The sequence below is a fragment of the Lagenorhynchus albirostris genome, chromosome 8 (genome assembly GCF_949774975.1).
Source record: "Lagenorhynchus albirostris chromosome 8, mLagAlb1.1, whole genome shotgun sequence".
Taxonomy (NCBI): domain Eukaryota; kingdom Metazoa; phylum Chordata; class Mammalia; order Artiodactyla; family Delphinidae; genus Lagenorhynchus; species Lagenorhynchus albirostris.
In genome coordinates, this window is record NC_083102.1 from 22,311,365 (window position 1) to 22,328,405 (window position 17,041).

Here is a 17,041-nt window from a genome sequence, read left to right on the forward strand (position 1 = left end):
CTAGCTTATCACATATTTATCACTCCCATGTCTCTTAATTGTACCTGACAACCCATTTCTTAGTATGTATTAATCATTTCTGTTGGTCTTGAGCTAGCAAGTTTACTAACATAGGAAGAAAGCTTCCTTTCTCAGCTCTGTCACCTGTTACTTGTATGATGCTTAAAATAGCTGCAACCTCCCTTGTTGTATCACATTGCACACCTAGTTTACAGTCCACTTTCACCCCACATCTCTCGACTTTCCAGGGTTTTCTACTTAACTCAGTCACATTGGGGTTCTTTTTCTTAGGGTAGGATGTTTCTTTAAAAGAAACTTTTTTTTTCTATTTTAAAATATTATTTCTTTCGCTTATTTTCCTTATGGACTTTTTTTTTTAAAGCAACATTTAAAGTTTCTGGTAATTTTTTATCCCATTTTTTTATCCTAATTATTTATAAAGGTAATAAATGAAGGCAGCTTATAATGGCTACTTGAACATATCAGATAGAGTATTTGCCTACCAACTACCCTTGGATATAGTTTTTAAGCAGAATTTCAATCAAGAAGACACTGCTATTTTCTGTATCACTTTAGATTACTTTTTAATCCTTTTTTATACTGTTTAGCCAAGCCTTTATTAAATTTCCAACAGATACTTGCTATGTTACCTCTCATAAGTCTTCCAAATGGGTAATAGAAACTGGGCCCAATTGAATAAAAGCATATTCGTTTGTTGTGGAATGCAGAGTTCTCTACATGGTGGATTGTGCTTTAATTTAGCATCCTATCCAGTGTATTCATCTGTAGTTGTGCTTTTTTCAGTATAAAATCTTGACAGTGATCTTGAACCTGCCACTTATTCCTTTGTACATGTATTGCTTTAAAAAAGCCTGAGTCTGTGCTGCTCACTTCCCCCTTATACTTTTTATGAAATCAGGGTTGTTATTAACATTTGACATCTACTCTGCCTAATGAACATGGAGTAGTAAAGGGAATGGCAGGCATTGGTCATTCATGTTCTGGGAAAGAACTAGGGAGTGAGGAGGCACTGAGACCAGGGCTTACAGAGCAGTGATTTATAAGGGCAAGCCAATTGTTATCTTTCCCCCTTTGTTCTGGGTTTACAGGCATTTATATTTGAATTTTAAAGAGCTTGCTGTAAGAAATTTTCCTTGAGATTATTGAAGTCATAAAATTACGATGAGGAATCATTGGTCTCTAGAGACACAAACTCGTAATTAGCCAGTGCAGAGAAGGAAAGGAAGAAGAGCCATGGCCTGGGTCGCAGACCTGGGTCTTTCCATCAGTAGTTCCATGACTTCAAGGTGTGTTGATTGTTCTTTTTTTTTTTTTTTAAGACTATGACCATATATCTAAGATCTCCTTCTTATTTCTGTGATCCACTGTTTTTCACTCTTCCATAATCTTCATCTACTAAATGGGTACCACTGCTTGGTATTTGTTAATTTTCATGGTATTTATTAATTTTCATACATCACCTTGCATTTGTAATGTACTATATTTCACTTGGAGACTGGCAAAGAAAATATTTGCTTTAAAATGTCACTGCTTACTGTGAAAGACTCACATATGCCTTGATTAGAATATCTGTGGATAGGGATTATCAAACACTTAGCTTAATTCTATTTTCATTGAGTGGCATTGTAGTCTGCATGTCAGGTGTTAGGGTAAAACCTGGTCTGCTATATTTAAAATGAATAAAAGAAGTAAAATTCTCAAGGATTTTCTGAGAAGAGAAGAACACTGGAAACATGATTACAAATACACTGCATAGATATTCCATAAAGCAGTATTAGCTTCTTACTGAGAAGCTGCTTCATGATGCACTTTGCTCTGCACTGTGGATGGCTTGGTGAAGTAGCCCAGAAGGGGAGGTAGAATGTGTTTTAAATAGACGTTTCCGTTAGGATTTTGCAGATGGCCACCTGACTGTGGGGAATTCATCTCTGGGGAAATTATACGTTGCCTGGGACTTTGAAGTTTTCAGGTGCTATTGTCATCTATAAGGTTGTGATTCATGTGTTTTTCTTCTCCAGCCTTCTGTGATTAGGTAGTCTGCCTTTGGAATGACAGCGTTCTTTCTTTTAATATGTCCTATCTTCTAAAAAAATTTTTAACAGATTTTCTAGATCATTGGTTTGGATTTTCATTGTCAACTTGATGTCTCTGGGGTATCCTGCATCTTGAGAATTTTGCAAGTCTTTATTTTTTCTCAGCAGTTCAAAGTTGTATTCCAAGTTTACACATTTAAACTGGGTGTTTGACCAGCTGATAGTTCTTTAGCAGTGAGTGTCCCCTATCTACATAAGTAGAGTGTAGTTAAATATATACAGTCTTCTGATTTTAAAAAAAAGAAATGATAAGTATTGGAAATTAAATAAAAAGAAATAATGTCATTAAAATTTTCAAGTGTACACAAGATTAAAGATTACTTTAGGGCTTCCCTCGTGGCACAGTGGTTGAGAGTCCACCTGCCAATGCAGGGGACACGGGTTCGTGCCCCGGTTCGGGAAGATCCCACATGCCGCGGAGCGGCTAGGCCCGTGAGCCATGGCCGTTGAGTCTGCGTGTCCGGAGCCTGTGCTCCGCAACGGGAGAGGACACAACAGTGAGAGGCCCGTGTACCGCAAAAAAAAAAAAAAAATTAATGAATCCCCATTATCCAAATTAAAATTTTACAGTTATCAGTATTTTCTCTCACATCTGTTTCTCTTCTTTATGAAATATTTTAGGGTAAATCCCAGACATTGTTGTCATTTAACACCTACATATATCAGTAGGCCCCTCTTAAAAATGTGAACGTTTTCTTAAATAAGCATAATGACATTATCACACTTAAGAAAATAAGCAGTTTTGGGGGAAGGTGATTTATTTTTAACGTACTGTGAATCAAGCTGTAACAAACCAAATTCTGAAAAGTAAGCTTTTCATTAACCTTTTATGAGTTATTTAAGAGTAATAATACTATTTAAGTAATACACTGTTAATTTATGTACATGGATTTGTATATTTTTAGTTAAAAATAAGCAATGCTTTGTTGCCATAAAATAGCAAAGCATCAAAGTATATTAGGGACATCCCTGGTGGCGCAGTGGTTAGGAATCGCCTGCCAATGCAGGGGACACGGGTTCGAGCCCTGGTCCGGGAAAATCCCACATGCTGCGGAGCAACTAAGCCCGTGCACCACAACTACTGAGCCTGTGCTCTAGAGCCCGTGAGCCACAACTACTGAAGCCCGCGCGTCTAGAGCCCGTGCTCCGCAACAAGAGAAGCCACTGCAGTAAGAAGCCCGCGCACCGCAACAAAGAGTAGCCTTCTCTTGCCGCAACTAGAGAAAGCCCACATGCAGCAAAAAAGACCCAATGCAGCCAAAAATAAATAACTAAAATGAAAAAAGAAAGTCCTGGGCTGCAGTTGTCCAACTTGAAATAAAGATCAAAAAAAAAGAAAAGTTTGTATGTTAAAGAGCTGTTTCTATTTTATCAATAGCCTTCTAAATATTTTGAGGTGTTTAATAGGAATTTGAACTTTTTAGAAAATGTAAATCTTATTTCTGTTTTGAGTATTTTCTTGGTCTCAAGATGGCCTCATTGTTTTTCCATATTTCCCTTTGCTTTTCTCTCTCTCACTTCTTCTGCAACTGGGTCATTTCTGACTATCTGACTTTGTAAATCTGCTGTATAAAACATTTTGTTGGGGTCGAATGGCGCTTAGATTTCTTATGTATCTCTCTGATACACTTCTTTTTTCTAAAACCTATTTGAAAAAATTATTTTCCATAACTTATGACTCTTAATTTTTCTTTTGAGTTTTTTACTTTATTATTTGGGAATCTGGTAGCAGAATAATGCATCTAGGGAAGAGCTAAGTTATAATGATTTTCCCATTTAACATTTACTTATATCATGCCAGTGTTTACTTTGGTTTCTGACATGGAAGCTTTAAATGAAAGCATAAACTTGAGAAGAGAAAAAAAAAAAGCCCCAAAACTCCAAAGGCTAGTATGATTTACAGTCTGCTGGGTGGTAATGAACATGCTTGCTGTTTAACTTAATTTTTGCACTATCTTTGTAAAATTTAAGAAATACATGCATGCTACTTTTTACCCCTTAGTGAGTCTTAAGTGTTCAGTATATCATAGTAAGTTGTCAAATTGTTTGCTTTACTTACTTCTGGACAATACGTATTTATTTTGAAGAGGCTATTTTTAAATAAGTGATAACTTCCTCACTCTGAAGTTGTTTAGTTTAGTTGTAAACCTGAAAACATACAGCTAAAAATTATGTATTTTATTTACTGGAGAATGTCTTGCTTAGAATTATTTACCCTTTTAAAAAAAAAAATTCCGTGAACTTTGGTTATCTGATTTTTGCATCCTACCATAGATACATTTGAAGGAATGGTAGCCCAGTGACGGCTCTCAAACGCAGCTAAAGAAGGAAGAGAAACTAGGAAAAGAACCTGCCAATCCCTTCAGCCTAAGAGTATGGGAAATTTCTACTTCAGGAAATAAGTATATCCCTTACGGTTCCTAAGGGCATCATTGTATTTTGTAGTACTGTATAGCAACTATTATTCATAATGATGACTTAACATGAAGAAAGGCTTAAGGGGCTTCCCTGGTGGCGCAGTGGTTGAGAGTCCGCCTGCCGATGCAGGGGACACGGGTTCGTGCCCTGGTCCGGGAAGATCCCACATGCCGCGGAGTGGCTGGGCCCATGAGCCATGGCCGCTGAGCCTGCGCATCCGGAGCCTGTGCTCCTCAACGGGAGAGGCTACAGCAGTGAGAGGCCCGTGTACCACAAAAAAAAAAAAAAAAGAAAGGCTTAAGGATATAGAAGGAAACTTAATTTTTTTAGATATTGTAAAAAAAAAAAAGTGTTGCTTAAGTAAATTTTAGTCACATGGAAATTAGTCAGCTTGTGTATTTATTTTATGTTAAAAAAATTGAATTCCTGGTTCTGTCTGACGCTGAGCCAGGTAGATACCTTTGTAGATAGATCATTTCATCTTCAACAATTCTGTTTGTGATGTAGTAACCCCTCCCCAAAGTAAAGCCCCCCCCCTTTTTTTTAGAGATTAAGAAACAAACTCCGAGTTAAGCAGTTTACAAGGTGACTCCTTTTAAATCGCAAGTTTCCCAAGCTGCTTACAGTATATTGCCTCTTGGTTCGTCCATTTATACTTCAGATTTAGCATGTTCAGAACTGAACTTAGCATCTTTGTTCCACTTTGCCCTTAATAGTATCACCTCATCTCTCTGACAAACCTAAATCTATCCTTAGATCTCAGACTGGCAGCCTCAGTCTATGCCTGCCTTACAGCTTCATTCATGTGTTCATTTTATACATATTGATTGGGTACCTACTGTGTGCCAGGTACTCTTCTAGGCGCTAGGAAATGGCAGTGAACAAAATAGACAATCCTATTGGCGCGCGGACTTCAGTAGTTGTGGCTCGCCGGCTCTAGAACACAGGCTCAGTAGTTGTGGTGCATGGGCTTAGTTGCATGCCGCATGTGGGATCTTCCCGGACCAGGGCTGAAACCTGTGTGCCCTACATTGGCAGGTGGATTCTTAACCACTGTGCCACCAGAGAAGGTCCCTCATAAGCTCTTAAGAGAGCTGCAGTAGCTAAGTTCTTCTAAATTGTCATGCTTGTTAAATGCTAAAGTTCTGATAACTGACTACATTAATTTTTCAGAACTTTTATAACGAAAAAATTCAAACTAGAGAGAAAAATATAATGAAAACCCCATGTACCCATCACTCAGATTCAGTAATTGTTGACTCAGGACCAATGTCCTGTCTTCTGTACCTCTCTCTCCTAACTCTTCCCACACTGGATTATTTTGAAGCAAATCCTGGACCTACATTTTAATTAGTAAATATTTCAATTTATATCTCTAAAGGAGAAGGTTTCTTTATAAACATAACCCTCACAGTATTATTTTTGTGATATTTTGTTCATTAGTGGATTAGTAGACATACCATATTTTTATCAAGAAAACTAGGTAGTGAAGGTTGCCCAGTTTCTTCAACTTTCGTGATGTGATTAATCTCAAGGAGAGTTTAAGCAGACTGGTCTGAACATGTGGATAGAAAGCCCACGCAAATTGCTTTTACCTTCTGCACAGAAGCAACCCGTTCTTTATCCTAGTCCCTTACTGCCATGGGCACAGCTCAGGGAGGCCACCTTCCTTTATCTTACAGACTCACTATCAGCAAATTTAGGAAGCAATGCTGTCTGAATCCTTGACCTGTTAACAGGCTTAGCCCTTGGCTCCCTTTCTGGAAAATCCCAGAAGTATATAAAAATCATTTCTAAAATCCCGACAGACACGTTTTGCCAAGAATGTCAGTTATCTCTTGACGGCTTGGCATTAACCTTTAAATATTACATTGTGTAATCATAATGCCATTCAGGGAAAATAAGTTGGTGGGTGGCTGGCATTTTAAAAGTGAAATGAACTTGGGTTCCTGGGAATGTTAATCATTATTCTACTGAAAATGCTGACATTCCTTAATAGTGAAATGCTAAGTAAGTAAAAAGCAGTATTTTACAAATAACTTAGAGGTGAGTAAAATGTGATTTTTATGGGTTTATTTAACATATTTTTACCAGAACAGTATCTGAAGGATATTTTATATTTTCAAGCTTTGAAAGTGAGAAAGTAATGAAGGAACCTTCTAGTGAGTTCCCACCAGGCTACTAGCCTGACCAGCACATCTCAGAAATAGATCATTGTAACCTGTCATTGTAACCTGCCTTCTCATTTGCCTTCCTTGCCCTTGACTTTGCAGCAGGGAGCAGAAAGAAACTCGTGGCCTCTACCATAAATATACATGGTAACAGTAGTCAAGTAATTTTATATTTTTTGTGGGTAAGTCATTCATTCATGGTGATGGAATGGCTTATTTTTAATGCAGTGTTTTTCTTTCAACTAAACTTAAATTCTTTTTTTCCATCTGATTTAGTGTCTGTACCACTCCAAGGCAGCATAAATTTAGTACAGCTTCTTCATTTTACCAACTTGGTAGAAGTTTTTAAAGGTTTCATTCAGTTTACTTTTAGCTTTTCATGTGAAATGGACTATAATAACACTTTAATTTACAGTATAATGTGTAATTTAAGACAGACCCAGTGTATCTGGAATGTGGGTTATACCAGGGATCATGGGAAAGAGGAGGTTTGGAGCATTAATTTCTAATCTCATTTTCACATGACCTTTTCAAAAGGAGAATCTTCTTTGAAAAGTAGGTAACAGCATGGACTAAATCCCAAACAGATCACAAAATGGAAGAAACCCAGACTTAACTGCATCTACATAAAAGATAGAAAAGATATCTTCAGTTTTCAAGAGGGGACATTCATGTGGATAACTTATAATTTTAAATGATTAATTAAGAGTAATTGCTGTAGATTAGTGTCATTCATAGCAAGTTAAGTCTGATTGATAGGGAATGCTGCTTTTACAGATTCTTATATTGTAAAATTAGTTTGACTTCTTTTGTTAAACTCATTTAATCCTCTACCTTACTTCATTATTATCCGTGCAAATTTATTTAGTTTAATGTCTGAGATATCTTTATATGTGGTACTACAGTGTATTCATTTTGACTACTTCTGGATACCCCAAGTTAAACAGAAACATACATTAGAGGAGCTCTGGTTGGGGAGAAGACACTAGTAAACAATAATAGACACTAGTAGCAGCCTGTTGCATAAATGGCTTATAATTCTTTTTCCTATTGATAAATACTTAAATTATTTTCATTTTAAAAATTTAAATAAAAAATATCTGTACATGTATCAGATAGTCTTATATTTAGTAAACTTCTTTTATTAAATAGTAACATATGTATAAAAAGTGCACAAATCATTTTTGTAGCTCATTGATAAATGGAACTGTAAATAAAAGTGTAATCGGCACTCTAGAAGTCCCTCTCAAACCCCTTTCCAATGACCAGGCCCCACTAGAGGGTGACCACTATCCTAATTTCTAACACCTTGATTCATTTAGCCTGTTTGAAATGTGTGTAGATGGAATCATATTGTATGTGCTCTTTGGTATCTGCTTTCTTTCACTTACTGTAATATCTTTGAGACTCATCCATTTACATGTACAGTTAATTTTTTATTGCTGTGTAATATTCTGTTGGGTGACTGTACCATAATTTATCCTTTTTACTGTTGATGAACTTTTGGGTTGTAACCTAATTTTTGGATATTACAAGTAGTGCTATACGAACATTCTTAAACGTGTTTTGGTGAACATAGCTATTCCTGTCTACTGGGAATAGTGCTGATGAGTGTGGGACATGCATGTGTGCAGCTTTACCGTGCCAACAGTTTTCCAAAGTGGTTGAAACCGTATCACACTCCCACCAGCAGTGTCTGTTTTTTGTTTTTTTAAAAATAACTTGAAAGAAGTGAAATTTGGGTAAAAGAGTAAATTCATTTTAAGTAGTATAGTGCTAAATTTGTCCTCAGGAATACCAATTTATACTCCACTGAACACTGGGTTTTATCTAGCTCTTTCATCTTTATGAATTAATAGTGGAAAATATCTCATTTTTAAACTAATGAGTTGGACTTTTTATGGCTTAATTTCAATTTTCTCAACTTGGCTCTTCTGGTCTTTTCTTTTTAGTTTGTCCTTTGTCCTGACTTTATTTTTTATAATATAGAAGTTTTAAATGTGTGTCTGTGCTTGCATCTGCTGATTTTTCCCTCTGTGGTTTCTGGCTTTGGTGTCATTCTTAAGAAAGCCTTTTATCCCCAAGGTTTTTTTTGTTTGTTTTTTTTGAGAACTTAGTTATTTGTAATTAACTTTGTTTATTGTAACTAGATTTGACTTTTACTAACACAAGGGAGCTTTTTTGGTTGTTTTTGTTTTAAAACAATTTAAACATGTACTTTAATTTATTACATTAGCATTAGCTTTGGAATATTTTGTAAGGAGGTGCCAGGAAGAATTTAGTACACCAAAGCATGCATGCATGTTTCGTTTGACCATGAGAAATGAAGCCAGTTTTCCAATGTGGATACTATTTGAATCCTTTCAGTGTGCATGTTATTAAAATAGTTTTCAAAAAGAATGAGATCAAATAGGCTGAATTATCTTATTATTTAATATCTCTAGTGGATACTGTTCATTGCTCTTGAGCAAGGACTTTGCCAAAAATACACCTGGCCTCTGTTCTGTGGCCTACAGGATAAAGGATTGGAGAGCCAAATACTTAATTTCAAGCCTTTAAAACTAACATTTTTCTCTATTTAAGAGATCACTTAAAATTTCTTTGACTTTTTTTCTTTTGTATAATAGTACACATAATTAAAATGTAATTTGCACTGGTGGTTGAGAAAGATGAGACCAGTCTGTCATATCTGGTTGTTGGTGGTGGTTTTTTTTAAGGTTACAGTGGGATTTGAGAGCTCCCGAAAGCCCCCACCATCTAAAATTTTTCTCAGTAGAGTCATTATTGGGTTAGACCACAAAGCAGAGACAAAACAGATATTAAGCCAGTAGCCCTCTCTTCTGCTGATGTGGGTTGGTTTGGTTTCTATAATCAAATCTTAGTACCTTAAAGGGGTGGGTCTCGGGACAAGTAAATTTTTGAGGAAGGGCACACAGAAGTGTTAGTGCTCTGTGATTCCAACCCCGAGCACATAAGAACCTAGAGGCCAGTCTCAAGGGGATAGAAAAGAGGGAGGAAAAGAGTAGGTGAAAATAAATACTACAGATAAGATTTAAAAAAAAAAATTTTTTTTTTGCTTGTCTTTTGCATTTGGCAATGCTACTTATAGCAAGGTTATATCACTAGTTATTTTGATTATTCTCTAAGCCAGGGAGAAAATTATGGGGACTTCCTTAGTAAATGTGTAATTTTAGGAGCACAGCATTTCCAGTTCAGGAGAATCGGTGTTTTGCTGAGTGCTTGAATTTGACTAAAGGGAATGCTGGATTTATGTTAAAGGGTCATTGGGGATAGGATGGGGTGGGGACAGTACAGAGGGGAGAAAAACTAAAATTAAGTGCCTATTTTTCATACTTATATATACAATGTGGTCTTACACATTTTACATACTTAACCCATTTAATCTTCACAGAGGTCTGTAAAGTGGTGTTTTCCTGATTTGCAAAGGAGAACAAAAGGCTCAGGGAGTGAGTTTACATTATTTTGTCTAGGCTCAAATTCAGTATATGGCAGTTCTAGGATTTGAACCCCAGCTTCTCTGAATCTAAAGCTCATTCATATTCTTTTCACAAGAGCGTATATTGCCTTTTAAATTACAAGAAGAATTATTCATGTTTTATATTTTATTGCTTTCATTATAAAATGTTGGTAACACTTTAAATGGCATATCTTGAGGAAGCCATCTTTAGTTCTTCTGGGTAATATAAAGCCTGTGTAATTTCCTTTACCTTCCACCTTAGCATCGAGAGTAAGCATGAGGTTACGATCCTAGGAGGACTCAATGAATTTGTAGTGAAGTTTTATGGACCACAAGGAAGTAAGTATATGTGTTGGTATGTGTTTTTTATTACAATCTTTTACTCTATTCCTTAATAGACAGTGAGAATATCAAGGGAGATGGTGATATGTGTAGTTTTTGAAAAGTAAATTTAATTTAATTCTAGAAGCAGTGAGGAAATCTTGCTCTTATCATAATTACTTTATATGCTTTTCTCTTTTATCTCTGTGTGACAGTATTAAACATGAATTGTGAATTCTGGGTTTTGTGGAAATGTTTTTTGTTGTTTTTTGGGGGTGAGGTGAGCATGGTATAGATTGAGACAGTAGGCTATTACTTACCAAATAACTGAACAGTGTTTGATACTTTAAAGAATCAGGTAAATTTGGGGGAGAAAATGAACCTTTGCTAACTCTAGATTTTTTAAAGAAAAGTATTATAATTGAACATAGAGTACCTACTAGTTATAGTAGTTAGTTATAAGAGTTTCCTGACTCTTGAAGGAATTAATTTGCAAGGTTCTCAAAACAGGTTAGGATTTAATGTTTAACTTACATTCAGATTTATCTTCTGATTTGGAGGCACAATCCTAATGTTTAACTTTTTTGCTTTTATTTCAGCACCATATGAAGGTGGAGTATGGAAAGTTAGAGTGGATCTTCCTGATAAATACCCTTTCAAATCTCCATCTATAGGTATGTAACTACCCAGTTTCTCTCCTTAGAGAGTTTTGAAATGGAAAAAAAAAAATCCTACGTTTTATGGGAGATCATTAATTCCAGAAATATTAACTTAACTGAATTTTTTCCTTTTTTGGCTTAGGTTAATTAGTAATTTGGTGGGGAGGGTACTTCCATAGTGTGATAGAAAATGTTTAAATATACCCTTTGCATGCTTGTAATGACTATAACTCTAGATTTTTCTGTCAGGGTCAGATTAAACAATTTTAAGACCCACTGTCCATTCAGGCTATTAGCAGTAAAATAATAAACATCTTAAATCTCATTTTAAATGCCAGATTGTTGGAATTAATATTTTACAGTGCCTATTCTAATTCTGCCATTTAAAAATCCTGTGTATATCCTACTTTACTTTTGTTCACTCCAACTCTGGGTACCCTTTTCCATTCTCTACATTCCCAATCTTTTTAGCCCTCTAAACAGCTAAAGAAAGTAGAGAAGAAACCTCAGTGGGGTTGTATAAAGGGTATTTTTTTCCTCACCTTCATCTTCTGCCCTAATTGTTGATATTAACCTATTACCCCTATTAAGGCATTTAGTGACAATTTAGGTATTTTAGCATCAGATGCTATAGAGGTATATTTGATTGAAGATTGATAACCTTTAAATAATTTGAGACTGTAGAATGGTAGTAACTTAGCTAACTTAAGCCCACTTTTAAAAATTTCATTCTGTAGATGATTTTAAAATGCTATAAAATATTGACCAATTTTAAGAAGGAAGAAGAAGATAAAATTGGAATATATTAGAGCATTCTCTGTCACACTGAACCGCATGTTCAGAATTGTTAGTTTCAGATATCTTGCTACTGCTGTGGGCTTGTCTTCAGAGCTAATGCCAGAACTCTTGGAATTTAGACTGCCCCACCACCCCAAAAGGGTTTTTTAAAAGAGGTGGACCAAAGACATTCTGAGCTATATGTTTTGATTCTAGGCCCCCACATTTCTGTCTCGGATAAATAATGCAGGAACGTTAGAATAGTCACAGGCTAATTCCCAGTCAGATGCAACGGCCTAGCCCCCTGACATCTAGCTACTTTATATGTTTTAGAATTTCATGCTATAAAAATACTACAGAGCATCTATAATCGCTTCTTAGACTGGGATTCTTAGTGCTCATTTTAAGAATAAACTGGTGATTTCCTCTTAAGGGCCCTAAAGTTGAGTTTTTAAACTCAGTAATTGAGAAGATACTTTATGGATAATTGAATTACTATAAGGGCCTCCAAGTTTTAGAGTTATCAGCTGGTGATGTAGGAAGAGTGCTGTGAGGTGCTGAATCTTTGAGACAATCCCTGAATGTATCTGACTTAATACCTTAGCATACTTGGGACACCAGCCCTTTCTCAGTTCCATTCCAGTGTGGTGGAATGTAGGTTTCACTCAGTTCGGGAGGGCTTTTGTGTCACATTGGTTCCCTATCCCCCATTTGTCTTTTAACTTTAGGGTGTTTCTTTCTATATAGGCATTTAAAACTTCTATGTAGTTGAGTGGTATGATCTTTAAACCTTTACAAACAGAATGTCCAAACCATGTAAATTCATTCAAATATATTTCATACATACCTATTTACTTAAAGACTAAAAATTGGCTTGGTAAATCTAGTTTTGTTACCCTAGATTCCTAGTCAGAAAGGAAACAGTATAGCTTGTTGAAACTAACAATGAACCTATAGAAATGCAATTACATATCCTGTAGAAATGTAGTTTTTTCTCAAGTCTTGTCTTAACATATATTTCCAGGTAATATAATTATTTCATCATAACTTTCAAAGTGTAAATATCTAAACTTCAGACATTGTTTATTAACTAATGACACAACAGAAGCCTCTGTACTTTCTTAAATTAATGATGTAACATGAAATTGGTTAGGACAAATGACTAGGCAAATTTAACTTCTTTATAATTTTTCCTTTGCCTTTCTGTGTGCTTTTAGAACTTGGTAATACCTGCAAATGTGTACCATATTCTCTTAGGGAAGTAGATCTAGTTGAAATATTTGTACAAGCTGTCCTTGTTTCCTCCAAAGGAAGATTGCATAGGAGAGTTTTAATCAGTTGTGTGGGGTGACCCATTTTCAGGTCGTCAACAATGTAATTACTGTTAGAATGTGCGTTAAACATTTTGAGAGGTGGTGGCTCATGTAGAATAGGCAAAGATTCCTTTTTGAATTGTATAGATAGTTGCAGAATTATACAGAAGGGCAAGGAGATAAGATAAATCCAACTTCACTGCTCTTTTTAAACCCTGCCTCTATAGTATCTAGGCAGGCATACCCTTCTTTCTGAGCCAAATTTTGAGATGTGCAAATTTAGATTAAGTATTTTAATGTTTAGCTCTTGGAATTTTAAAATGTATATGTATATACATTTTTGTTTAATATTACTATGTATTTTTTAAATTGTATAAATGCTCCATATCCACAGTAGGAATGTGAGAAGGTCCAGGTGAGCAAAAGTAAAGAAAAATTAAAATGTCTTATAGTCCTATCCCTCAATAGATATCATTATTTGCATAAAGTGCATAAAAATGTACTTTAAAACATTTTTCTATGCATATATAAGTGTATATGCAATGTAATTTGACAGGCTCATCTTTGGTATATACTCCAAATACAGTTTTAGAGAGTTTTCAGTAGTTACATGATTGCATGAGGTATAACTACAAAAGTCCTTTCAGAAACAGTTTACGTCTTTAAGTAAGTTTTTACCCCCAAATAGCAATAAACTCCCTCAACTCCTCTGTGGAAAGAGAAGGAATATAAACAGACTCCTGGGGAAGTTATGAGCTTACTCTTACAATGCCATCATTGTTCCAAACATCTTAAGCTCATCTTTTGGAATTTTACATTCTCTTTGAATATCATGAGTGATGGCAAATCTTGATGCTTTGAAGCTGGATATAAATTTTTGAAATGGCTAAAGGTCATTTAATTCTAGAGAATAAGATGAATTGAAAACAAAGTAACATCAGTTGAAATCTAAAATGAAATATGGTTGTGAAAGTGACTTAAGTTTAAGGATTATGTTTTCTTTTAAACTGGCCCTATGGGCTCTGTCAAAAGGAAATTATAAAACTCCTTTAATCAATTGTAATGTCATTGAAATATTTGCATTGTTTTCCAGAGAGACTGCTTTGATGTAAATTATATTTGAATCTTTAAGTTCTGATTTATTTGAAAGTACAGACTTTTATCTTTTTCATTCAGAAACATTCCTAGAATGCTAGCAGTGCTGCTGGGTGTGTCACTGTGTAGTTAGGCGAATGTGATTGGTCAGTGGACTGGTTCAGGAAAGAGTGGGAAAGAATGGTTCTGGCCCTGATTCTCCTTGACTGTGAGAATGATACTTATCAGAACTGTTGTTTCCTCTTCTAGAAAATGAGATAATGGAATTAAATGAACTCTGCATGTTTGATATTGACCAATGTATTAAATACTCAGAATACATGATATATGGCATTCTACCCAATAGTTAGGAAGGCTGTGTAAGGCTTTCACTAGTTGGGAGGAAAAAGTCAACACATACAAAATACTGCATTTGCTTTAGTGACAGCATTTCCTTGCTTTTTAGGAGAAGTGTGAATTAGCAGCTCAGTTGAGGAAGAAAGAGTATATGGAGGAGATAGGCTTTTACAAGAATTGTATTTCACATATTGAGAATAGTCTTTACAAAGCTTCAGAGATGTGAAGGCGAACGTAAGGACTTTACAAATACTCTTTCAAAACCGAAGTAATGCCCAGCCCATGAAGATTATGTTATATGCAGAGGAGTTTCTACAGAGACTGCCATATTCCATACTTCTCCAGATTCACAGTTTTCAGTCGTTACACGTGTGCTCATCTACTAAGGAAGAGCTTTTATCCGTCAAAGATAAGACTTGCAGTTGCTGTGTGGGGAAATAAAAATGAGTGATCACATATATACAGAGGTCACATGGAGCAATTTTTTATAAAAATTAAAAATAATCGATAAGCATAGGATACAAATGGTTTTGTGTCTAATCCAAAGAATGCAGATTAAAAAAATAAGAGAATATATGACTTATCAAATTGGCAGGTTAAACATTGTTGGCAAAGTTATTATGATGTAGCCAACCTAACAGTATATATTGATAAAATTTTGTATCCTTTGAGTGATTTTACTTAAAATAAGGAAATACCCAGAGGTGTACACTAAGATTTATATACAAGAGTATGTAAATTGCAGTGTTATTTTTAAAACTTAAAAGTTGGAAGCAACCTAAATCACCCAGTTGATAATAAAGTAGTTAAATTGTGGTACATTTTAATGGACAAAATGTTTCACAACCATTACTCATATTTTAACACCATCTTTAAAGGAACACATAGGAGGGAATTCCCTGGCCAACCAGTGGTTAGGACTTGGCACTGTCGCTTCCAGGGACCTGGGTTCAATCCCTGGTCAGGGAACTAAGATTTTGTAAGTCACACGTGCAGTGCGGCCAAAAAATAAATGAATGAATAAATAAATAAATAATGGAACACACAGGAAAATGTATAACATTATATAGTGTAACAATAATTTTTTCCACGCAAATTCCAAGTATGAATGCCAAATACTGGCTATAGTTATCCATGGCTGTTAAGGGAATTAAAACCATTTTTCTGTAATTCCCAAATATTCTGCAGTAAGTTCCCTTTTATTATAAAAGTAAATATTTAAAAACATATGGCAAGTGCATGTCTTTTGAGTGTCCTGTCTACATCTTTGTCTGAGTCTATGCTTTTCCTGTGTTTTGTTCTAGAAAGCCACCAAGCAATCCTTGGCCAGAATTCTTACCTGGTAGCTTGCTAAGGGCCTGTTGGCCCCCATGTTTCCCACCACCCTCCTTTCTTTTTTACCTTCAGTTTTAATTATTTGTGCGTGTAAGTGTACCTACTATTTCCTTTGTTTCTCTGCTTACAGTTTAGTTTACTCCATCTTGGAATAAACCTTTAAGTATAGCTATTCTACACTCCTTTTCTTCCTTTCCCTTTTCCCTTCCCTTGTTACTTGAGCAATTCTTATCTGCTTCTTTTTTCAGTCTGACTCCTCCACTTGTGTTTCCCTTTGTTCCATTTTTCTCTTCATATGAACCAAGAAGGCTCCCGTTTACAGCTAATAATAACAGTAATACTTTTTTTTTAAACAGAAGGGGAGGGGAGAATCTGTTCTCTTATTTTCAACAGGCAGAATTTTTATTTTTATTTATTTTTATTTTTTAAATTCTATTTATTTTTTGGCTGCGTTGGGTCTTCATTGAGTCACTCAGGGGCTACTCTTCGTTGCGTTGCGTGGGCTTCTCATTGCAGTGGCTTCTCTTGTTGCGGAGCACGGGCTCTAGGCACACGGGCTTCAGTAGTTGTGGCTCGTGGGCTCCAGTAGTTGTGGCTCGCGGGCTCTAGAGCGCAGGCTCAGTAGTTGTGGCGCACAGGCTTAGTTGCTCCGTGGCATGTGGGATCTTCCCGGACCAGGGATCGAACCTGTGTCCCCTGCATTGGCAGGTGGATCCTTAACCACTGCACCACCATGGAAATCCAGTAACAGTAATACTTTGGAAAAACCTCACCCAAGAGGGCAAAATTATGTCTTCTGATAAAATACAACATACAATATTAAATTTAAGCTTTTCAGCCTCTAAAGCAGCGGTCCCCAACCTTTTTGGCACCAGGGACTGGATCTGTGGAAGACAATTTTTCCGCGGGGGGCGTGGGGGCTTGGGTGGTTCAGGCGGTAACGCAGGCGATGGGGAGTGGCAGCTGAAGCTCCGCTCACCCGCCCGCCGCTCACCTCCTGCTGTATGGCCCAGTTCCTAACAGG

At 36.1% G+C, this 17,041-nt stretch overlaps 1 protein-coding gene across 1 annotated transcript in view; it reads left to right on the plus strand.

Moving 5' to 3' along the window:
- The window catches only part of UBE2H (ubiquitin conjugating enzyme E2 H), a 99,672-nt gene that overhangs the window by 46,271 nt on the left and 36,360 nt on the right, over nt 1-17,041 (plus strand). Inside the window, exons 2-3 of the mRNA XM_060156688.1 lie at nt 10,444-10,520; nt 11,102-11,176. Coding sequence (XP_060012671.1) covers nt 10,444-10,520; nt 11,102-11,176 — 152 coding nt within the window. The remainder of the gene's footprint in view (nt 1-10,443; nt 10,521-11,101; nt 11,177-17,041) is intronic.